We start from the raw sequence: 25768 nt of genomic DNA on the forward strand, positions 1-25768 counted from the left end.
TTGGTGGTCAGTGGGATCAGTTGTGCCCTTAGCGGGGTTTTATGTACAATAACAACTACCACTCTAGTATTTAGATGCCCCTGTTCGAGGCCATATATGGTAGGCTTTATTGCTCTCTAGTTGGTTTGTTTGAGCCTATGGAGCCTAGGACGCATGGTACAACCTTAATGCAGGAGGCCTTAGATCATATCAGGGTGATTTAGGATAGGCTCAGGGCAGCTCAGAGTATTCATCATAGTTATGCAGATCATAGGAGGCGACCATTGAGATTTACTGTTGTTGATATGGTGTTCCTTCGTGTATCATCCATGAAGGGCATGATGAGATTTGGGAGGCTGATCAAGCTTAGTCTCAAGTACAGTGTCCCTTTTGAGATATTGAGGACAGTTAGCGAGATTGCATGAGTGTAACATTCCTAAAAAATTCTCATAAGTGCCTTAAAATTGCCTTGGAAATAGGTCGCTCATGTAACATATTATCCTTATTTTTTTAGGAAAATTTGAGTCTGAAATATCGATTAGGGGGTTAAAAACTGTGGGAAAATGATCTCTATAGATATTTAGGACCCGTCTATTGAAAGATAAATTTTTCAAGAAATTGCACAAAATAGTAAGGTGTGCAGCAGCTTCTCCCCGTCGCCCACTTGTTCCCCCATAGTGCAAATTTACCTGAAATCTGGCCAAAACTCATTTCTGGACAAATAAGGCATAAAATGCATGTGATGAATGCATTTTACCCTTTTGTACATAAAACACATTTGCAATATGCGTTTTATGTGTTCCCAAATTCAATTTTTTGTTGGGGGTACTTTAGATATTTCTCAAATTGTTAGTTAATGAATCTATATATTTTTAGGGCCTAATTCATCTCTATAAACTAACCTACATCTCTAATTTCATTCATTCTTCTACAATTCACCCACTCAAATATTTTTCTCTCTACAAAAGGCTGTCAAGGACTCCATTGAAGACTTCCAAGAAATTCACTCAAGCTCTCCATCAAAACTCTCAAATTCTTCCAAATTCTTTTGTCTTATCACTCAAGATATGTGGGTATTTGATCCTAGGGTTTTCACCGATGGAGCCCAACCAATTTCTTATTTTTCATTCAACTAAAGTATATATTTTTATGGATTTTATGATCTTCAATCCAATTGCATGAATTATGATTATAGTTATGATTATGAATCTATTTTGATATAAATTGATGATTATTGTATTGAATTGAAGAGTTTTTCTATGAATTCTCCTACATTGATATTTAAGGTCCTTGATATGGATTATGGGTATTTTCAATTATACTTTCAATTGATATTATTTTCATGAATTATGTATGGGTTGTATAAAGTATATGATCATGCATGTTTTTAAGTCAATTTCATGATTTACAAGTAAATTGATCATGTAATTAAGTTTTCACCTTATTTTCAAGTATAAGTCATGATAATGGAATTTCAAGGGATTTTCAACAAATGTTTATGAATGACTCATGAAAGGTTTTGGATGATGTCCTAATGATGTTTCAAGCAAGCTTTATGAATGTGGGTGACTTAAGACCCTAATGATGTTTTATGAATAAAGATATGTAATGATGAAAGGCCTACACTCACATTAAATGAGAAAAGATTAAGGAGCTATTTTATGATTATGTTTTTATGAATGGTGGATGGGTAGTAGATATGGCCCCTCTCATATGATGTTGAATTTATGTCTTATGGTTTTTCTATTCTTTTGAGAGTTTACCTAGCACCGAGTGGACCTTGGGATAGGCATTCTCTCTAGTAGTAAAGGTAAGATACCCATAGAAGAATCCCATTATCCCATAACTATGTGCCACCATAGGTTAAATGATCACCCATAGAACCGTCTTGATTCCTTTGAGGGTCACCTGTAGTTAACGCTCAATCCTTCATGTATATTAGTGGATCCACTTAGGAATATATGAGTCTACCTTTGCAAGTAGTCTCCCCCTTTCCTCCATGTATAGGTAAACACTGGGACTCCATGTTATAGCTCACATGGTTTATGTCGGTTAACAATCACTCTCATAAAGGTATAAAGTTCCCTCTCTCAATGTTCAAGGTATTTCTTACTATGGCTAATATGTCTCTCACAAAGTAAAGTATGTTTTTCTCACTCATGGTTTTATGACTCTCAATATGATTTAAGATCCTTACCAATACTTAATTCTAGATCATGAGTTGGATAATTCCTCTTGTGGATCTTAAGTTGTTTGGAGGCATAAGCTATGACTTTTCCTTTCTGCATTAAACACAACCCGATCCAACTCTGGATGCATCGCATTAAATTACAAACCCATCTGTTTCCTCGGGTAGGGACAAAATTGGAGCAGTGGTTAACTTTATTTTCAACTCTTCAAAATTCTTCTCACAAGGTTGAACCATTGAAACTTCAGCTTCTTTTTAGTCAACTTAGTCAATGGAGATGATATGAATAAGAATCCTTTGAAAAATCTCATATAATAGCCAGCCAAACTCAAAAAACTTCTTATGTTAGTCGAGGATGTAGGTTTGGGCCAACTATTTATGGCATCAATCTTCTACAAGTCAACTTGAATACCATCACCAGAAATAATATAGCCTAAGAATGCCACAGATGCAAGCCAAAACTCACACTTCTAGAACTTAGCATATATCTCCTTTTCCTTGAGAGTTCACAGAATAATTCTGACATGGTTGAGATGTTATTTATCATTCCTCAAATAGATGAGAATGTCGTCGATAAACACTATAATAAACATATCTAGATACTGCTTGAACACTTTTTTCATAAGGTCTTTAAATTCTGCACGAGCATTAGTGTCATGACCCAATTTCTTAGGTCGTGATGGTACTTTCTAACACCCACTAGTAAGTAATCCTAACCCTTAAACCTTAGCTTGGATCTACAGGAAACGGGCTATCAGGCGGAAGATGAATAAATAAAGTGGAAAGTAAGTAATAATGAGAAGAAAGATAACAACTGAAACAAAACAAGAAACCACCCCATGACCTGGTATCAGTCAGTAATCAAGTATCTAAAACAAATACGAATACAAGGAGTCTACTAAAGAAAATATAGTTCTAACAAACAACGCTAACCCCGTAATCACCTAGGAACTATTCTGACTGAACCTGATAGGGAGTACCAACCACAATCCAAATTGAAGACTATGTACACCAACTACAAATACAACCGAAAGGTACCAACTATAAATACAACCGAATGGTACCAACTACAAGTCTAACAAGAGATAACAACAAGTATAATTAGACAACAACCAGCTAGACGCACATACCTTTGGAAGGTACAAACAATGACAAACATACTCCAGCCCCCATAAAATTGGGGGACCACACCACACAAGTATACTGGTGATAAGCGATGCTAATGAATGCAAATTTGTAGTAAAATCTATTAACATAATCGGTGGCTCTCAAAGATCAACAATAAAAAGTGTATACACTTACTGGACCCGAACCAGGTCTTACATACACATATAGTATCCTTATAGTGGTACCGAAGAGTGATTAGCCAAACTGATGTAAAAAGGGAAACGCCACACTAGATATCAGTAAACTAGTAGCCTCAAACCATTATAACCCCAAAAAGAGGCCGTTGAGCCAGTAAACCCCCAGGAGCATGGCCCAGCTAGTAAGAGTAACCCGGGGCCATCAGTGAGTCAATAAAGGGCATCGATGCGTCGAATATCCAAGTAAAATCGGGTACATACCAGATGACTCTAATGCCTCAAGTAGAAAAAGGAGCATGTCCCTGATTTCTCATAAGTTTCGAAACCAGTGACCAAGTAATCCATGTGGTACGACTCCAGTTAAAAACCATTAAAAATAGTAAAATTATGAGAAAGCCTTCTCAAAAGTAGTAGTGAAAATTTCAATGTCAATACCAGGATCGTACCATAAAACGAGTGAATAAACTTAATCAAATGCAAATATACCATCACCAGCATCCAAACAAGATACACACACCCATAAAAGGAATATCAAGTCCTAGCACACTAACAAGTCGAGGCACTAACCTGGGATCTAATTGCTTGTCAGATACTGCCTCAGGCCCATCAAAAGATAACAGGTATGATGGCATCATAAGCCTACCACTAAACAAAACCTAAATAATTAAGACATGGCTTAGAATCAGATAAGAGGAGAAATATCTTTAGGATCGACATCTTACCCCAAAATATGCCATCTTAACTCCGAAGGAGCGCAGTTAAGCAAAACCTATGCCTACAACAAGCCATAGAGGTCTACGGTACTTGCACTAAGTTACACCAACCATCTCAAGCCCCTACCAGAAGCCACGCCTAGCTACAAAGGCACTGAACACAAAATAAAGCATCTAAGGCTCAAACCTAGGCTAAGGCCATTAATAGCAATCCTAAATAGGATAATAGTGCTAAGTCCACAACACAACTAAGGAGTACAGCCTAATCTAGGGATTTCACGAGACTATTCAATCCTAAAGCTCATCGAGAAATAAGAAAATGGAATCGTATGAGAAGAACACTAATCTCGACAAATATTTACCTAAGTCACATGTACAATACACTAAATGATATCTAATAGATTCCATTCAAAAGAGAGAGACTGTAGCCTACCTCGAAGCTAGACACGCGCACTCTAAATTTACTCTACGATTGCTATCCTCTCCCGAATCACCTCCAAATGCTTCCACACTATGAAATTGTTCATCTGCACATCAATTCAAGTGTTTTAACACCAAGAACATAATATTTAGAGTTGGACCCAAAATTGGGTCTAAGATGGTATTGTGGGACCTACACCAAGAATCCCAAATTCAACTCTGTAGAAAGGTACATTTGATCTTAGAGAACTTTTATTCCAACTTATAGTACAATTTGATGCTCAAAAAGTGCATAAATCAGCTCATGCATAATCTCACCATTAAAGGATAATTCAAGAAGGAGGGTACTCTCGTAGGGATGGAATTTACCTCAAATGAATGGACATGCTAGATCATATATCTATATATGGATAGATAGATGGACCAGTGGATTCACACCGGACACTTCAAAGGAGGAAACTAATCATACCACGATGTTCATTGCGGAAAAACCCACAACTTTGCCCAAAGAATCCCTGGAAACAGAGCTAAAACGATCACAAAATAAGACTTCAAAAATCAAAGCAATCTTAGCTCAAAAATGTAACAACCAGTAGCTAAAACATCAAATTTACTCCAACAAAGCTTCTAATGCACTCCCTGAGCTCACCAATGTGTTTCTCTCAAAACTCTGTTGAAGTTAGATCCTAGATTCACTAAATTTTATTGAGATTCAAAGGAGAAATTGAGGTTTCAAAATGCCAACTATGGCTGAGTTCGTCCTTGGTATCTCATTAAAAGACCAAGGATTTGACCTTCGCGAATGCGGCCTAAGTTTCCCGCGATCATGGAAGGAAAATAGAAAGACCTCCGAAAATGCGGGAAGAGTCACGCAAATGTGGAGGGAAAGGATACATAGCTCTGCGAAGGTGGCCCCTAGCTTGCCAAAGCGGAGGCTTACTCTCTTGAACTCGGTGAACACAGAAAGGGTCCCATGAACGCGAATACCAGTTCACATGGCATCCGCAAATGAGGCCCTTTGTCCGCGAATGTGAAGGGTAAAATACCCCTACACCAGCAAGGTGTTGCATCAGCTATTTTGGCAAGTTTAAAATCCCCAATGGGGTATTCGGGATTCATTTGGAACCCCGTGCATGAAAAATATATATGCTAGCCTACCAAATTCGACGTTCTGGACTCAATGGTGCATTCAAAGTTTCCATATGAGGTCATATTAAGGAAAAGTGGGTCCCACACCCAAGTGCCATTTTGAGCTAAATTCCACAATGCGTCTCGAGATTAGACTGGAAGCCTAGAGAAGTGAATGAAGGGTCATTCTAGACCAAACTCAACCTTTCTAAACTACCCACACTGATGGAATTTTTATCCAAGTGCATTTTCTAAGATTGTTGACCAAAGTCAACCATATGCTAACTTTCAAAGGTAAAAGAGTCAAATGGCCCCAAACTCGTATTGATTGCATCGATACTCATGCCAACCATGCTACTAGCCTAATTTGGCTATTCCAGAGCTAATGGAACTGTCATAATGCCATGCTGAGGTCATTTACCTAAAATTATGATCGAAGTTAATTTTTTAAGCTATAACAACTACAAAAATAGGAAAATAGGCCTAAAATCCAAACGACGTAGTAGGCGACCGAACTACTAGCGCTAGTAAGTAATAAATTACTTGGGGTTGCTATAGAATGCTCTAAAAGCTAAAAAGGTCAGAAGATGAAAAAAATGATCTAGAGGATCATTACAATATCTTCTACTAAAAAAACTTTCGTTCTTGAATGTAAAAGTACTATCACAACCTAGATGCATGAATAGATAAGGGTACCAGGCTCACATGCTCTTCCCGGCCTTCGGATATCCTCTTGGTTCGAACAACACATTCATAGAATCGGGCTAAGAGGAGAATACTCAAATCCACTTCCAAATCCAAAAACATCTCCAATTCCTTCTCGGGTTCCACTTCTCGCTTGCTTAGCTCGATCTTAACCAAAAACACCAGATTCATCTGAGAAAGACCAAATTATGCCAAAACCACTGAAATGGGAAATGCAAGACCATGGAAAATAAAGCTCAACTAGAATTCTCAAATACTCATCTTATGCTTCCAAGTCTTTTTTCTTCTAGCCACTCGGGGTGTTCTGCTTGTCCTTAGCTATCCTGAATACTACCAACACCATCTAAGACTTTCTTATAGAACTATGCACCACCAACCTCGAATGAGTTACATAATCTATTTGAACATTAGCTGATGACAACAACCAAAAACAAGGAGACATCCCAAGACAAAGCCAAAAACTCTAATCTCAACTTCAAAACCCACAATTGAAGGGGGAAAACACAATCTTCTGAAACTGAAAAGTTCCCTCCAAATGACCAATTTATCCCGCAAAGGACAAGAATGCACTGAGTGTAGCTTTGCCGACTTAATCCTATTATAGAAACTTCTAAAATACTGGTACTAGAAACCCACAAACCACTCTGCCACCTCAATTCTAATCCAACCATACTAGTTAACCTGTAGGAAATACACAAACATGGAAATCGATCGATAATGGTCCAAGGGAACTAAGTCCCACTCACAAGACCGCATGCTACTAAATATGAAAATGGCAGACCTCACATTCTGAACAAATTCAGAATCATGAATTCCATGAATTACTTTGATCCATCCTGTAGATGAACTTTCTAAACAATTTCCCATCCTCCAGCTTAGGCTACATCTGGAGTCAATCACGAACACCGCTGCTCTAACTCTATCTGAATCTCAAGTGTCAAGAGCTATCAACACAACTAGAAGGAGCCAATAATAGTAGTAACAAGGCACTTGGGAGATCACACATCTCATATTCTTAACTCGCTGTAACCAAGATCTAGAACCTTCAGAAGAGGCCACTCCCAAAATTGTGAACGAACGAACCACAACTTTGCAACTTAGAACAAGACTAAGGCAAATGGGAAGGGATACCCAAATAGGATTAATACAAAAAAATCCAACCTGGTAGGCTAATAGAGAAAACATCAACCCACAACCTAGAATCAAACCAAATAATACCCAGTAATGAAGATAGCCATCTAAGGCAAGAAACTAGAATGACCGAAGAGAAATACTAGTCAAGACAACTCTAGCTATGCACAAGGATATAAGGAACCATTTAACCACTAGCCGAATGGTACAACCCACAACTAAGGCGACCCTCAAATCTAACTAGATCCTCTAGCATCAAATCACCCATAACAAACGCATCCGTTCTATCTATCTATCTAACAAGGATAGACATCGCAGAAAAATCGATGATAAGGGAGACAAAAAGGCAACAACTAACTAGCTTAACTGCAAACTCATATCAATACCACCCAGGAAAGGTACAGGGAGTTGCTCAACTGCTACTACTCAAATCAGGAAAACATCCTAGTCGATTCACTACTAAAAGAAATCAACTACAGAACTAAATCATACACACATGAGTCCAAATAAGGTAGTCACAATAGACGGGGGTAACTAACAAGACAAATAGACACGTATAGGTATTGAAACCCCAAAACCACGCAAAATGAGCAATTTAGAGACAAACAAGGAAATCAAGAAAATATAATCGATACCTGGATCCTCAATCTCAGACTGATTCATAGAAAAATAGAATGGATCGTAACTAACCTTTTCCTAAGCACTTGAAGCATCACCAACAACACTCTGAGCATAATCTCTAATTATAGGCAACATAAAACCATGATAGTGACCTGGATGAGTAAACTTTGCATAGGTTCTACACCGAAGGCACTCTTTAGACCAATGACCAATCTCTCCAAAGGTACAACAAGGTCAGAAGGATCTATCTTGGTGAGTAAGAGGAGCCTGAAATGTCTAAGATGTCAACTCTCATCTTGGGAATTCCCGAGACTAGTAGTTAAACTCCCCATAGTCATAGCATCCTCTAAAGTATAAAGCCCAGCGTGAAGAAAGTGGCCAACTCTTCTAGCGACCCCTTAACTGTAACATCCCTCAAAAAAAAATATGCCCACAAAATGCCTTTAGAATGCCTTTGAAATAGGCCGCTCATGTAATGCATTATTCTTAGACTTTTTGGAAAATCCAATTTGAAATATCGATCAGGGGTTCAAAACCTGTGGGAAAATGGTCCCGGTGGATTTTTAAGACCCATAGATCGGAAGATAGATTTTCGCAAAAGATCACAAAATAGTGTGGTCTGTGATAGGACCGCATCGTGGACCTGAGATAGTTTTATGGCCGAGATGACCGCGACAGGACCGTGTCGTGGACTGGGAAGCAACTCTGGCCGAATTTAAGTTTTTTAAGGGTATTTTAGACTTTTCCCAAATTATTAGTTAATAAACCTATATGTTTTTAGGACCTAATTCAACTCTATAAATTAACATAAATCTCTAATTCAATTCATTCTTCTACAAATCATCTATCAAATATTTCTCTCTACAAAAAGACTCACAAGGGTTTCCATTGAAGACTTCAAGAAAATTCACTCAATTTCTCCATCAAAACTCTCAAGTTCTTCCAAATTAATTTGTGTTCCTAGTCAAGGTATGTGAGTATTGATTCATGGATCCTTTCATCCATCAAACCCAATCAATTTCTCAAGGTTTTCAATCAAATTAAAGTATGGTATTATGTGGGTCTTGTGATCTCTATTCCAATTGTATGAATTTTGATATAAAGTATGATCATGAGTCTATTTTGATATAAATTGATGGTTATTGAATTTAATTGAAGAATTTTCCTATTTTGAATTTCTAGGGTTCATGGTGTAAATTATTAGTATTTTCAATCATACTTCTAAATGATATTATCTATATGAATTATGTATAGGCTGATATAAAGCTTATGATCATGCATGTTTTCAAGTTAATTTCATGATTTGCAAGTCAATTGAACATGCATTCATGTCATACCCTAATTTCAAGTTCAAGTTATGGTCATGAATTTTCAAAGTATGAATTATGGCTATGTATTTCCACTATGATCATGAATTATAAGTATGTTTTAAGATATGAATTTCATGCAAGTTATGAAGTAAGGCGACCTAAGGCCTAATAATATGAATTATGCAAATATGATTGTAATGATGAAAGGGCAATTCTCACATTATAAAAATGTTATGAAAATGAGCTACTCTATGGTTTCAATCCTATGATTATGACTATGATATATGAAATTATGATCTTATGTTATGTATGTATTCCTGGGATATGACTTAGCACCGAATGTGGACTTGAGGTGGGGACTCGAAGCAAGGGGTCCTTATATAAAGTCTTTTGTCTCATAACTATGTGTCACCATAGGTTTACCTTTACGGCCTAGCTAGTAGATCTACAAATAGCACATATTCATGTTTAGGAGTTTACATTGGCAAAGTAGCCTCCCCCTTCTCGATGTGGGGATCATCGGATTCCATGTTATAGATCGCATGGTCTTATTGTCGGTTATGGTTCCTATCTCATATATGTATGATTTCTTAAGTATGTTATGATTTTGAACTTATACTTTTACATGCTTTGGTCAATATAATTTTCTCATGACTTTACGTATTCCATCTTATCATGTGATTTACTTGACCTTTGCATTGCATGATTTATGTTGCATGTCACGCCCTCATAATTAGTACATTCCAACGATAATGCATACTTTTTTGCCTATATTATCTTATAGTGTAGGGGTTGAGGTTGAAGATTCTTATCGTCCACATAACTGGTAGGCGTTCCTATACGAAGGTGTTGTGGTGAGTCCTCATTGATCGGGGACTAGTTTCAAGTTAGTTACTATTTTCTTTTTAAGATACATTTGCTTACGTCGTAAATTGAGAGTGAGCTAGGGACATGTCTTATCCCCCGCCCATACTCATGATTAGAGGCATCTAGTTGGACATATGCTTGAGTCTATATTGTCATAAAACATTTTCAGATTTCTATTCATGGTTTAGACTCTCTTATGATATTTCCTATTTTATATTTTACCTTATGTATGCTTATGATATGTACAAGAGGATTGGTTGGAGCCCTTTGGGGTTTCAATCGCCGTGTTATGACTAGGCCCTAGGTCAGTTCGTGACATTAACAAAATATGGTCCATCTATAATGCCTAGAAAACCAACCCCATTGTATGTCACCACTGTGCTGATGAAGAGGCCTATTTCCACTACCTCCGTACACCTCAAAGCATGCCTGCTCCATTGCTTTCATATGGATGACAATATGGGGCAACATAGAACCAACTTCTATCAATTGCTCATATGCCAAACAAAGCGGCAAAGACAATTCCTAATGAACTCCTAACTCATATCAAGATCCATAGGGGTTGATGTGGGGTTATTCCCATCCCACTCAATAAATTCCATGACATACTTTGAAACTGATGATGAACTCTACTGGAGAACCACCAACCTATCTCTGGCCTGAGAACTGTCGCTGAAACTCTTGTAGAACCCACTGATACTCTGACCGTGTCCACTAAAAAATTGTTCTATCCATCTAAGAAGGAATAGATTCCAAATGATCAGTTTAGAGATTATTCAGAAAAAGGACAAGCGATAAGGACTCAAGAACAAAATTCCTTAAAATTTCTCTATAGCCTCCCGAAGATAGGATACAGACGTCTCTGCACCGATCCACGGGACTCTACTAGACATTGCCCTCATACCAGCGTTCTTAGTTAACCAAGAGCTCTGATACCAACTTTTCATGACCTAATTTCTTAAGCCGTGATGGAACCTACTAACATCCACTAGGAAGTAATCTTAACCCTTAATCCTTAGCCCAAAATCAGAAGCAACGGGCTATCTGATGGAAAATGAATAAATAAAGTGAAAAGTAATTAATAATGAGAAAAACGAGAACAACTAAAACAACACAAGAAACCACCCCAAGACCTGACATCAATTAGTAATTGAGCATCTAAAAAATAATACAAGGCTTTTACAAGTATAATAAGAGAACAAATAGTCTTCGAAAGTAAGTAAAGACTCATATTCCATCATGGATGGAAATTGGCAACTTCAGATGCCAGGAGCTTACCAAATCTCCGAATTAGAAGCTTCTCTGCACTAGTCCAAATCAACAGCGAGAACCCATACTATGATCTATAGGGGGCAGAAGTATAGTATGAGTACTAAATGAATGGTACTAAGCAGGCATAAGCTAACTTAGCTCCACATATAAAGCAAATATAATTAACATATAATTAGATAGGTACTGCACAAGTAACAAATCAAAAAATATCACAATAATGATAGGAAATAAGGCAAGGAGATAGGAGACATAAATAAAGGAGCAGAGTCAAAGAACGCATCTGAAACACAATCTAACAACTTATTAATCGGAGGAAGGAATCATAGGACTCTACTAATGAAAATATAGTGCTTACATGAAACACTAACCCCATAATCACCTAGGAGCTATTCTGACTGAAATTGATAGGGAGTACCAACCATAATCCAAATCAAATACCACATAGACCAACTACAAATACAATCTAAAGGTACCAACTACATGTACAACAAGAGATAAGAACAAGTATAATCATACAATAACCGACTGAACACTCATACCCTCATAAGGTACAAACAATGAAAAATATACCCTACCCACATAAAACTGAGAGACCACACCATATATGTATATTGGTGATAGGCAATGCTAATGAATGCAAGTTTGTAGTAAAATCCACTAACATCATCGGTGGCTCTTAGAGATCAACAACAACAAGTGTATAGACCCACTCCGACCCCCGACCTGTAAGGTGAGACCTATGCGGCTCCCTCATCAAGTTCAGTAGTGCACTGGCCAGAGGGGACCATAAAGGACGTGAAAATTCTTTATACACTACCTGGGCCCGAACCAGGTATTGCATAGACATATAGTATCCCTATAGTGGTACCAGAGAGTGAGAATCCAAGCTAATGTAGAAAGGGCAATGCCGCACCGAATATTAGTAAACTAGTAGCCTCAAACTGTGAGCACCAAGAAAAGATGCCGCCCAGCTGATCTTGTGTACATTTATATGGCCAATAGCACATAAAATCCATAAATCTTTAGTCAAAGTGAGCAAATTCCTAGAGTTTATTTCAATTTTTTCATATTTTTTATTGTTATAACCAACCAGCATGATTAGAATCTTTCAGGGTTAATTCAGTAAAAATGGACATTCAAAGCATGATTGGATTGAAAGTGGAGCACACAATGCGGACCTGGTTCTGTATAGAGAAATTTTCAGCTGACATAATAAATGAAAAAATACACTAAATTGAAGCAAGTCTGCATCACGGACTTCAATGTGTCTACTTTAATTCTGTATTTTTGGTGCTATAAATAATACCTTTTCATATTTTATTAAAAAGTAGATCAGATTGTCGGTAGAAAAATTGAAGAAGACTAAGAAAGAGCTATTTTTGGTGATATTTTCTTGTTTTCTTTCATTTTGAATTCAAGTTTGATATTATTAATGATTTATGTAAAGATGTTATATACTATGAGTGGCTAAATCCTCTTGTTCTTGGGTTGTATCTATAAGATGAATATTTGAATCTTGTTTGCTTTGGTTGAGAATGGTTTTAAGTATGTGATTACTCTTATATTTTTATTTTGATTGTTTTAATACTTGATCCCCATTAGAACAAAATTTGTTGTCCATCCAGAACTCGAAAGACAAAAAGGGGATAGAACACTAGAATATAAGAAGCATGTTTGTCCTAGAAGTTCCTAGAATAATTTGTGTATAAAATGACCATGAAACATATCGATACACCATGTTTGGTTACTAAACAATATTAGAAGATTAATGCATTTTGATTTGTTCATGCTTATCCTCACTCAATGATGTAGTTAAGTTGTCAACAAGAGTAGGCAATTAGAGATCGGAAGACCCTAATTGTATAATCAACCTTGTAAACCATTAATCGAAAAACCTATTGAATACCAAAGTAAAGAATTTTAGACTGGAAATCTATGAGTTCTACAACCTAGGGACTCTTCTTTAAATTTATAAAATTTCTCTAATATTGTTAAATCAGATTTCCATATCATTTTTGGTATAATTATTTTATAAAATTTAAATGAACTCAACTCTTTGAAAACATACTTGAATAGTTGGATTCATTGAAAAGCTAACTAATGCCTAATAGCATTTTCCTTGTTGATTCGATATTCGACTCTTAAAAAGGGTCACTATATAACTTTTGAGACCGTGTACACTTGCGTGTGCATTTGGATGCAATAAGTGTTTTGCATCGTTGTTGGGGACATTCTTTAATTTGGCAATAGTTTTCTTTACGAAGTTTCTTTATTATTTGACTTTGTGTTAACAACTTGATCTAAGCTGTTATTTCTAGCAGGACTCAAAAAGGTACACTTGACAGAAGTGCGAACATTTTAGAGCCGCTAGATAACCCTAAAATATTTCTGCATCAGCAAAGAAGGAGAGCAACTACTCTATATCCTGTACCACCGGTAAATTAGGGTGATACAAACAAAGTGCCGGTATATATCCCTTTGGAGATGACAGCCAAGACAGTATGTGATGTGGCAGTCCCACTCACAGCAAATATCATATCCAGCATTCAGAAACCACCGGCTGAAGGAATATTTGAACTAAAACAGAACATGGTGGAATTGTTACACTCTAATGGGCAATTTACAGGTTTGCCTCATGAAGATCCTCAAGTTCACATCCAGAACTTCTTAGATATTAGTGACACTTATACACCTAATGGGGTATCTCCTGACTATGTGAGGTTAACATTATTTCCCTTTTCTTTATTGGAGGAAGCTAAGAGGTGGTTGAAGTCAGAACCACCAAATTCAATCACTTCCTGGAATGATTTGGCTTGCAAATTTCTTATCAAGTTCTTTCCTTTCAAAAAGATAGCTAAGTTGATGGCTGGAATTTTGAGCTTTAAGAAAAAATTTAGAGAAAATTTGTACCAATCTTAGGGCAGGTTTAAATCATTACTCATTAGTTGTCCTCACCATCATCAAGCTAATGAGGTGTTGGTTCATACCTTCACAAAGGGTTGTAATCTAATACCAAAATTCTTTTTGATTCTGCTGCAGGTGGACAGACATTGGAGAAAATCTATGATGAGATATATACATTATTGAATTGCATATCTCAAGGAAATCCTAAGTGGAATGGAGGAAATTCTAGACCTGTGGTTCAAAAGCAAGCAGGCATGTTAGAAGTCGATGTGGTGACAACTTTGACAGCATAGGTTGCAGCAATGCAAAACATGATGGTAACGTATTTCAACACTTTATCAAAAAAGACAACAACAAGCTTCGGTGAAAATGGTTCAGCAACAATACATGTGGTGCCAGGTGTGTGGCAGTAGTGACCATGTGGCAGAATACTATAGAGCTAATCCTGACTCAGTGAATTTTGTGGGTAATGTACCTAAGGGTAGAGGTAACCAAAACTATGGAAATACTTACAACTAAAATTGGAGAAACCATCCTAACTTTTTATTGGGTGGAAATTAGCAAAATCAACATCAAGGGCCAACATGATTCAGACCATAAAAGAGTTGGCAGTAGTACAACAATTAAGGCCACGGTCCATATAGACCACAAAGAGGGGGTAAACACTATAACTAGCAAGACCAGAGTAACCAACAATCAAGAAGGAAACATCAATGTGGAAAACATGCTTAAAAAATTCATGAATAACCAAGTTAAGCTAATTACATATGTTCGTCAATACCAAATCACTACCCAAAATTTAGAGAAATAGGTGGGATAGCTAGCTAGTACATACAATTCATGCCCACAAGGTGGTTTACCTGGTAACACTGATCCAAACACCAAGCAAGTAAGTTTTTTGAGCACTCGATTTGGATGAGCATTAGTTGAGCTAGCACCACAAAGCAAAGGTAGTGAAGGAAAAGTTAAAGTTTTGGAAATTGAAGCTAGTGAATCTAGCAAGCCATAGATAAAGCAAGACTAGAAAGTAAAACCACATCCTCCATTTCCACAAAATTTAAATAGAAGAAAGAGGAGGAATGTTTTGAAAAATTCATAGATATGCTTAAACAGGTACAAATTATCCTACCTTTAATTGATGTGTTGCAGGGCATTCCAAAATATGCCAAGTTTGTCAAAGATATCGTAGCCAACAAGAGAAAGTTATTTAATTTAAAATAGTGATACTCACTACAGAGTGTAGTTCGAGAATCTTGAACAAAGTTAAGCTTCCAGCTAAACAAAAAGATCCAGGTAGTTTCATTATAAAGGTAACTATTGGTAAGCATAGTAATGTAAGATACTTATGTGATCTACGTGCTAGTAAAAACTTGATGTTGTGACCTATGCTTAAGAAATTAGATCTAGGAGAACTTAAGTCAACCACCATTCTTTTGTAATTAGCTGATCGTTCTGTAGTTAGACCTGATGGTATCATAGAAGATGTGTTGATTTAAGTGGGATCCCTCATCTTTCCTGTTAATTTTGTTGTAATAGATTTTAAGTCTGACCCCGATATTCTTTTTATCTTGGGGAGTGCATTCTTAGCAAAAAGTGGTGCACTTATTGATGTGGCTACAGGTAAATTGACTATGCGAGCACATGACAAAGTGGAGATATTCGATGTATATCATGAACTGAAGCTGCCTACAGTCTATGAAGAGTGGTCTACTATAACGGGCATAGATGAGGAAGTCTCAGCTCAATGAATTTTAGCAAAAGATCATTTGGAAAGAGTCTTGATGGGTCAAGATATTGAAGAGGACATGGAAGCTAAAGTGTTAGCTAGTGTGCTTGATATGCCAAATGTAAGCATGTGGAAAAAGAATGTGGAACCTTTGAACAGAGAATTGGGTCTTTCACCTAAGCCATCTATGGAAGAAGCTCCTAACTTGGAGTTGAAGCAATTGACATCACAACTCAGGTATGGTTTTTCTTGGAGTGAATATTACCTTACTTGTAATTTTTTCATCTGATTTGTCTGAGGCTCAGGTAACAACAACACTTAAGGTATTAAAAAGGCACAAAAAGGCAATTGGATGGAAAATAGTTGATCTTTACGGTATCAATCCCACTTTATGCATGCATAAAAGTTTCATGGAAGAAGGACATAAGGCTAGTATGCAACCACAATGCCGGTTGAACCCCATCATGAAAGAGGTTGTGAAGAAAGAGATAATTAAGTGGCTAGACGCATGCATAATTTACCTAATCTCTTACAGTAAGTGGGTAAGCGCAATTAAGTGTGTACCAAAGAAAGGGAGAATGACTGTGGTGACTAATGAAAAGAATGAGTTAATCCCCAAAAGAATAGTAACTAGATGGAACATGCATGGACTACAGAAAGTTGAATGATGCCACGAGGAAAGATCACTACCCTGTACCATTTATTGACCAAATGCTTGACAGGTTAGAAGGACAAGAGTACTATTGTTTCTTAGATGGGTATTCGGGATACAATCAAATTACCATTGCACCAGAGGATCAGTACAAGACAACATTCACATGACCGTATAGGACATATACATTTATGTGTATGCCATTTGATCTTTGTAATGCTCCTACCACTATTCAGAGGTGCATGATGGATATATTTCATGATATGGTTGAAGAGTTTGTAGAGATTTTTATGGATGGCTTTTTATTTTTTGGAGAGTCTTTTAAACTCTATTTGCAAAATCTACAGAAAGTACTAACAAGGTGCAAAGAAATAAATCTTGTCTTAAATAGGGAGAAATGTCATTTCCCGATAAAAGAGGGTATTGTGTCAAAAGATGGTTTGGAGGTAGACAAAGATAAAATTGAAGTGATTGAGAAGCTTCCACCACTGGTTCCAGTGAAAGGAGTCCCTAATTTTCTAGGTCATGCCAGATTCTATAGGCAATTCATCTTCAAAGATCGCCAAACCCATATGCTTCTTATTAGAAAATGAGGTAAAATTTAGTTTTGATGATAAATGTTTGCAGGCCTTTGAACTCTTGAAGAAGAAGCTAATTGAAGCCCCCACCCTGATAGCTCCTAAGTGGGAGCTACCTTTTGTGCTGATGTATGATGCAAGCGACAAAATAGTGGGAGTAGTTTTGGGATAGAGGAAGAAGAAAATCTTTCACTCCATCTATTATGCCAGCAAGATCCTTGATTCAACTCAAGCCAACTACACAGTCACCAAAAAGAAAACTGGCATTGGTGTATGCGTTCGACAAATTCAGATCCTATCTGGTAGGTACTAAAGTAATTATTTACATTGACCATGCAACTCTTAGGTACTATTCAATAAGAAGGATGCCAATCCAAGGCTCATAAGGTGGATTCTGTTGCTACAAGAGTTTAATATTGAGGTCAAGGATCGCAAGGGCTATGAGAATCAAGTTATTGATCACCTTTCTAGGTTAGAGTGTTCAACATATGTTGGAGAACAACCGCATATCAAAGAAGAATTCCCAGATGAGCAGTTATTAGTCCTAAAGGTGACTGAATTATTGTGGTACACAGATGTCATCAATTACTTAGTTAGTGGAATGTTTCCTCCTGATGCTACCTCATAGCAGAAGAAAAAACTTATGCATGATATCAAGTTCTATATATAGAACGAACCTTATTCAAGAAAGGTGTTGAGCGAATGATTAAGATATGTATACCAGAAACTGAAGTGCGCCTAGTGTTAGATAGCTATCATTCATCACCATATGGTGGCCATCAGAGAGGAGAGCATACTTCCCATAAGGTTCTCCAATCAGTTTTCTTTTTGCCCACCCTATTCAAAGAAGCTGCAAGTTATGTAAAGAACTGTGATCAGTGTTAACGAGTAGGCATAATATCAAGAAGACACGAACTGCCTTTGAACAATATTTTATAGGTTGAAATCTTTGATGTATGGGGAATGGACTTAATGGGTCTGTTTCCATCATCATGTAGAAATAAATACATATTAGTGGCTAGGCATTATGTGTCCAAATGGGTTGAAGCCGTGTCCCTTCCCACGAATGACTCAAAAGTGGTGAGCAAGTTCCTGAAGAAGCATATCTTTACTCGATTCGGCACTCCCAGGAAAATTATAAGTGACGGAGGGTCATAGTTCATCAATTAAATAGTGAAGAATCTTTTGGCAAAATATGGGGTGAGACACAAGGTAGCTACAGCTTACCATCTGCAATTAAGTGGACATGTTGAGGTCTCCAATAGGGAAGTGAAGCTGATACTGCAGAAGACTGTCAATACACAAAGAAAGGATTGGGTAACAAAACTAGATGAGGTATTATGGGCATATAGAACTGCTTATAAAACCCCCATCAGGACGTCCCCTTACCAAATGGTATTCGGTAAAGTGTATCACCTGCTAGTAGAGTTAGAACATCAAGAATACTGGGCAATCAAGAAGCTTAATCTTAATCCAGAGTTAGCAGGTCGGAAGAGGTTGGATCAATTGTAGGAGTTGGAAGAGTTTGGCTACATGCCTATAAAAATGCTAAACGGTGGCATGAAAAGAACATTGTCACTTAAAACTTTGAACCAGGGCAAAAGGTACTCCTTTTCAACTCTAGGTTCAAGCTCTTTCCAAGAAAGTTACGGTCCAAGTAGAGTAGACCTTTTGAAGTGGTGTGTACGACATCGCATAGAGGTGTGAAATTGTGGAATGCAATGAAGACGTCTACATTTTTGGTAAATGGACAAAGAGTTAAACATTACTTTGGTAAAGATGTTCACCATAAGGAGGAAGCCATTGAACTGGAAAATGAGTGAAGCAACAGCTGGGTCGTGTTGCGACAATAAATTAAACGTTGTGCGGGAGGCAACCCGTGAGGTATTGTGTATTTTTAATTAGAAATTATAATTGATTTTCTTTTTATTGCTAAAATTTTATTTTGTTTCAGTGTATAAGTGAGTTTATTTAAAAAAAAGAAGTTCGACGAAGCCTGCATCGCGGACCTAGTACATCTCAATGAAAATTTTCTCAGGTATGTTTTCAATCATATTTTTTTATGAAAATAGGTTTCATGTAAGGTGCTCTCCAGGTACGCGTCGCAGACCTGGTTAATTTCAGTACAAAAATAATTTTTGGAATTTTGGGTCACTAACCAGTAAGGTTCATGACAAGTCCGCATTACGGACCTGTTCCATCTAAGTTCACATTTTTTCCAGGTATGTTTTTATTTATTTTTTATAAAAAAGTCTACGCTAGATCCGCATCATGGACCTAACTTATTTCAGCATAAACTGCAGTTTGGAATTTTGCCACACGAAAAAGTAAGGTCTGCGACAACTCTGTGTCGCGGACTTAGGAAAGTTTTCAAGATTTTTCATTAAAAAGATGGGTTTAACATGTTTTTAATGGGTATAACCGACAAAATCAGTCTTTAAACCCCGAAATTGACCCATTCAACTTCAGTCTTCAAACTTGAACATTTTCTTTCTCTCTTCAACGTTTAAAATTCCTTTCTTCTAAGGCAAATCCGCGACGCGTTCTTCAAATTCAAGCAGATTTTTTTTTGTTGAGTTTCTATTTCACAACAACCGGGTATGTGTTCTTGAACTACTTTTATGCTATAAATGGTTGAAATATACATAAGTAAGTTCTTGGGCCTCAAATTTTGACTCAATATAATTGATTTTCATTACTCTTGGATTGAAATGCTCATGGGTGTATAAATTGCTTGTTGTGGTTAACTGATTAAGGGTTATATTTTTGAACTTTAACCATACCTTTGATGATTAGAAGAAACTGGGTTCGTAATTGTTATGGATATTGTGTGTTGAATTCTTGAGTAAACATACATAAAGTAATGAGTTGAAGTTAAGTTTCATTTGTGAACAAATGTGGGGTGAAGTTTATAGTATTTTAAATCATGGTTTGAAAACATGCCTGCAGTAAGGATGTAATTGTATACCCATTTATGCTTGACTTTGAATAATATGTTGGGGTGATTATAGGTTTATCTATGAGTTCATTTTGGGTGATGTAGTAGTTTTGAAGTGTGGGTTGATTTGTTAGTATGTATGTGCACAATATTCGAATGAAGGGAAGTCTAAATACCTTTATATCAACTACATGCCAATGAAATGCTTAAGTGTGGGGTATGGGCTTGAAGTTCTAACGATATATAGACTCTTATATGTTGTTTTTGGCTTGCTTATTTGCAGTGAAAATTCCATCCATCATAAGGTAAGGAAAAGAACCAGCAGGCCCAACAAGCAGGAAAAGAGATAGATGGATGAGTAGACAGGGAAGTCTACTACCTTAAGCTCTGAGGATAGTGCTCAACATTAAGTGTGGGGTGGAGTCTGTTTAAATTAAATCATATCTGTTTATTTTTATTATTAAATTTGATTTTGTGTTTTATTTGGGTTACTAATTATGTTTTTTCATATATTGTAATTTATCTAGATTGGTACTTGTTTTTTTTTGTCAGCATTAATATTGTAGGTTTATCTTAAATGTTGATGTCATTTAATTTTTTTTTGAATTTCGATTTCATGGCATTTGTTTTTGGCTCTTTGGCCATGGATAGTCCCTTTGAATTGTATAAATTTCTTTTTTTAGATAGTTGAAATATATATAAAGTGTTTTGCTAAACTATCAGATTACATAAGGTAGCATATGAAAACAAGAAGAAAAGAGTTGACTAAATTGATACACCTAAGACTCTGATGTAGATTTTGAATAATATTGAATTCGTATGACCGTGGTTGAAATTTTTGAAGAATTGTCGTTCTGAAATTAAATATGTGTAGTGTGAGTAAGGTCAATTGTATAATCCTTGGTTTCTTTTTATTGTTAGAACTTGCCCTGTCTATATGAGTAGTGAAAATAAAGAAATTTTAGAATTTAGGAAAAGGATCTAGGGATTTCTTTGATAACCTCGCTTTAAAACCACTTGTGTACCCACCTTAATGTAAATCCATAGTTAGCCCTTTTGAGCCTTTAACGTGATTCTTTGGCAGCCTAGTTTGAAGCCTGTTCCCAAATTTTTTATCTAATACCATAAATTTTGATCCAAAAAGCCAAGTGCTTTGGAAAAGATAAAGTGGAGAAATGGGAGGTTGAGAATCTTGAGTTACTAAGAATAAAACCATTGATGCTATTGATTGAAATAAAATCTTGTGTAGAAAAGACAAGCTAGCGCATAGTGAAAAGAACATCAACTATCTCATGACTGAAGTTAGTGAAGAAAAGATGAATGCCTCTATACATATAAACAAAGTTAAAGGTTGAGCTAACAAAATAACAAAATAGTAAGAATAAGGTTATGAAGTGCTTGAATGGAATTAAAGAATGTAGTGTGTTGAAAGCGCTTGGGAATCAAGTAAGTATACATGCCCAGATTTCTACCTACCCGTCCCCTAGCCCACATTACAATCTGAAAAAGTCCTAAGTGATCCCTAACTCCTATTTACCTTAATAGAGTTGCTTAATACACTAAGGGAAAGCCTATGGTTCATCTTGAGCAACTTGTGATTTCATTTGAGAGGGTGAGCGAAATTTTGTCCAAATACCCATGAAAGTAACTATGAGAGTATGGGTAATTCTTTCTTGGTAAGGGCACATGCTTAATGAAGAAATTGTAATTCTACATGAATTTTAATTTAACAAACCATGTGAGTTTTTTCATTAAAAAGTCAACTCTCGAGTAAATGGTGTTGAGTTACTCAGTTGCTTAAAACAAAAATTTAACATGTATATGTAAGATAAGCTAATTGTGCAATCAATATGGTTTGGTAGAATTTCTTTGTATATCATGTATTTGTCATTCTAGGAATAAAACTGGAGTTTGTTTGAGAACTAACAAAGTTATAAGTGTGGGGTGGTGATCTTGGGTACATTTATGTGCCCAATAGCACATAAAATCCATAAATCATTAGTCAAAGTGAGAGCAAATTCCTAGAGTTTAATTTATATTTTTTATATTTTGTATTATTAGAACCAACAAACATGATTAGACACTTTCAGGTTTAATTGAGTAAAAATGGACATTCAAAGTATGATTGGATTGAAAGTGGAGCTCAAAGGAGAGGTTAAGAGCAAAAGGTAAAGAAAATACACTACAACACAGCATATCCGCATCGCGCACTTGCCCTGAGATTTAATTCTAAGTTTTTGAGTTGATTCGTAGAGATAGTAAGGTCCCGCCAGGTTTGCGTCGCAGACCTGGTTCTGTATAGAGAAATTTTCAACTGACACAAGAAATGAAAAATTACACTAAACTGAAGAAATTCCGCATCACGGACTTCAGTGTGTCAACTTTAATTCCACATTTTTGATTCTATAAATAATACCTTTACATATTTTATTCAAAACTAGATCAAATTGTCGGGAGAAAACTTGAAGAATACGAAGAAAGAGCTATTTTTGGTGATATTTTCTTGTTTCCTTTAATTTTGAATTTAATTTTGATGTTATTAATGATTTATGTAAACATGTTATATACTATGAGTGGCTAAATCCTCTTGTTCTTGGGTTGTAGCCACAAGATGAAGGTTTGAATCTTGTTTGGTTATATTGAGAATGGGTTTATGTATGTGATTACTATTATATTCATGTTTTGATTGTTTTAATACATGATCACCATTAGAATAAAAAATTGTTGTCCACCCGAAACTCAGAAGACGGAAAGGCGATAGAACAGTAGAATATAAGAAGCATGTTTATCCTAGAAGTACCTAGAATAATTCGTGTATAGAATGACTGTGACACATATCTATACACCATGTTTGGTTACTAAACAAGATGATAAGAATAATTCTTTTTTGTTGGTTAATGCTTATCCCCGTTCAATGATGTAGTTAAGCTGTCAACAAGAGTAGGCAATTAGAGATCGGAAGATCATAATTGTATAATCAACCTTGTAAACCAGTAATCGAAAAACTCATTGGATACCAATGTAAAGAATTTTAGACTGGAAATCTATGAGTGCTATAACCCAGGGACTCTTCTTTAAATTTATAAAATTTCTCTAATATTATTAAATCATATTTTCATATCATTTTTGGTATAATTATTTTGTACAATTTAAATTAACTCAAAACATACATGAATAATTGGATTCATTGAAAAGCTAACTAATACCTAATTGTATTTTTCTTGTGGTTCAATATCCATCTCTTAAAAAGGGTACACTTGCGTATGTGTTTGGACACAACACTAGCCAACCAATAAACTCCTCGGAGTATGTCCCATCTAGCAAGAGTAAACGTGGGGGCACAGATGAGTCAAGAAATGTCATCGGCGCATCGAATATCCAAATAAAACTAAGTACATCCTAGATGACTCTAATGTCTCAAGTAGAAAAAGGAGTACGTCCCTAACGCCTCATAAGATTCAAAACCAGTGACAAACTAATCCAGGTGGTATGACTACTATTAAAACCCATTTAAAAGTAGTAAAAGTGTGAGAAAGCCTTCTCAAAATTGGTAGTGAATATTCCAATGTCAATAACAGGATCGTATTACAAAATGAGTGAATATGCTCAATCAAATGCAAGCATGCCATCACCAACATCCAAACAATATACACACAACCAGAAAGGGAATATCAAGACCTAGCACACAAACAAGTCAAGTGACTAACCTGAGATACAATCTCTCTTCAGATATAGCCTCAGGACTAACAATAAATAACAGGTAAGATGGCATCATAAGCCTATCACTAAATAAAAGCAAAACAATCGAGACATGGCTCAGAATCAGATAGGGGGGAAATATCTCTAGGATCGATGCCTTATCCCAACATATGCCATCACAGCTCCCAATGAGAACATCTAAGACAAATCTACGGCTACGAGAAGCCAGAGGTCTCCAGCACTAGCACTAAATCACACCAACCATCTCATTCCCCTATCGAAAGCTACGCCTAGTGTCAAAGGTACCAAAACACAAACTAAAGCATCTAAGTCTCAAAAATAGCCTAAGTCCATCAATAGATATCATAAACATGATGATAGTGCTAAGTCTACAACACAACCAAGGCCCACACCCTAATCTAAGGATTTCCCGAGACTATTCTAGGCTAAAGCTTACCCGAGAACAAGAAAACATAATCGGATTAGAAGAATGCTAATCTAGACAAATACTTACCTTAGTCACATGTAGAATATACTAAACGATATCTAATAGAGTCTAGTTAAAATATGAAGAGCGTAATATACCTCAAAGCTAGGAACACATTCTCCAAATCCACTCTAAGATAGCTATCCATGCCCGAATCACCTCTAAATGCTTCCACACTATCAAATTTTTGATCTCACATCAATATGAGTGTTTTGACACAAAGAACATAATTTTCAAAGTCAGACCTAAAATCAGGTCTAATATGGTATTGTAGGACCCATATAGGGAATCCCAAATTTGACTCCGCAAAAAGGTATGCTTGAGCTTAAGGAAATTGTGTTCCAAATTATAGTATATTTCGATGATCGAAAAGTACAGAAATTAGCCCATGTATAATCTCACTATTAAAGGATAATTTAAGAAGAAGGACAGTCCCGTAGGGATGTAATTTACCTCAAACGATGCTTCAACGGATAAAACTAATTACACCATGACATTCCTTGTAGAAAAACCCACAACTTAGCCCAAAGAATTTCTTGAAATGGAGCGCAAATGATCATAAAATAGGAATTCAAAAATCAAAGCAATCTTAGCTCCAAAATGTAACAACCAGTACCTAAAACATCAAATTTACTCCAATGAAGCTTCTAATGCAGTCCCCAAGATCACCAATACGTTCCCCTCAAATTTCTCTTGAAGTTAGCCCTTTGAATCACAGAATTTGACTGCTAATCAAATGAGAAATTGAGGTTTCAAAATGCCAACTATGGCTAAGTTAGTCCTTTGTCTATCACTAAAAAACTAAGGATTTGACATTCGCAAAAGTGTCTTAAGTGCCCATAATGGAGGAATGAAAAGAGCAAGACCTCTGCGAATACAGGGAGAGTCACACGAATGCGGAGTGAAAGGATACAAAGCTCTGCGAACGTGGCCCTTAGCCCGTGAAAGTGGAGGCTAACTCCCTTGAATCCCGCAAACACGGCAAGGATCTCGCGAATGCAAAGACTAGTTTACCTTCCCCTTACGAATGTGGCCCTATGCCCATGAATGCGAAGGGTAAAATACCTCTGCACCAGCAAGGTGCTGTATCAACTATTTTGGCAAGTTCAAAATCCCCGATGGGGTGCTCAAAATTCATTCGTAAAC

The 25768-nt window shown here is 36.5% G+C and overlaps 1 protein-coding gene across 1 annotated transcript; it reads left to right on the top strand.

Moving 5' to 3' along the window:
• The first annotated feature begins 14122 nt into the window (after nt 1-14122).
• On the top strand, nt 14123-14835 carry LOC129894714 (uncharacterized). Its single transcript, XM_055970370.1, has 2 exons — nt 14123-14453; nt 14678-14835. The coding sequence occupies exons 1-2, from the start codon at nt 14123-14125 to the stop codon at nt 14833-14835; spliced, it is 489 nt and encodes a 162-aa protein (XP_055826345.1).
• The last annotated feature ends 10933 nt before the right edge of the window (nt 14836-25768 follow it).

This window comes from Solanum dulcamara, chromosome 7 (assembly GCF_947179165.1).
Source record: "Solanum dulcamara chromosome 7, daSolDulc1.2, whole genome shotgun sequence".
Lineage (NCBI taxonomy): Eukaryota > Viridiplantae > Streptophyta > Magnoliopsida > Solanales > Solanaceae > Solanum > Solanum dulcamara.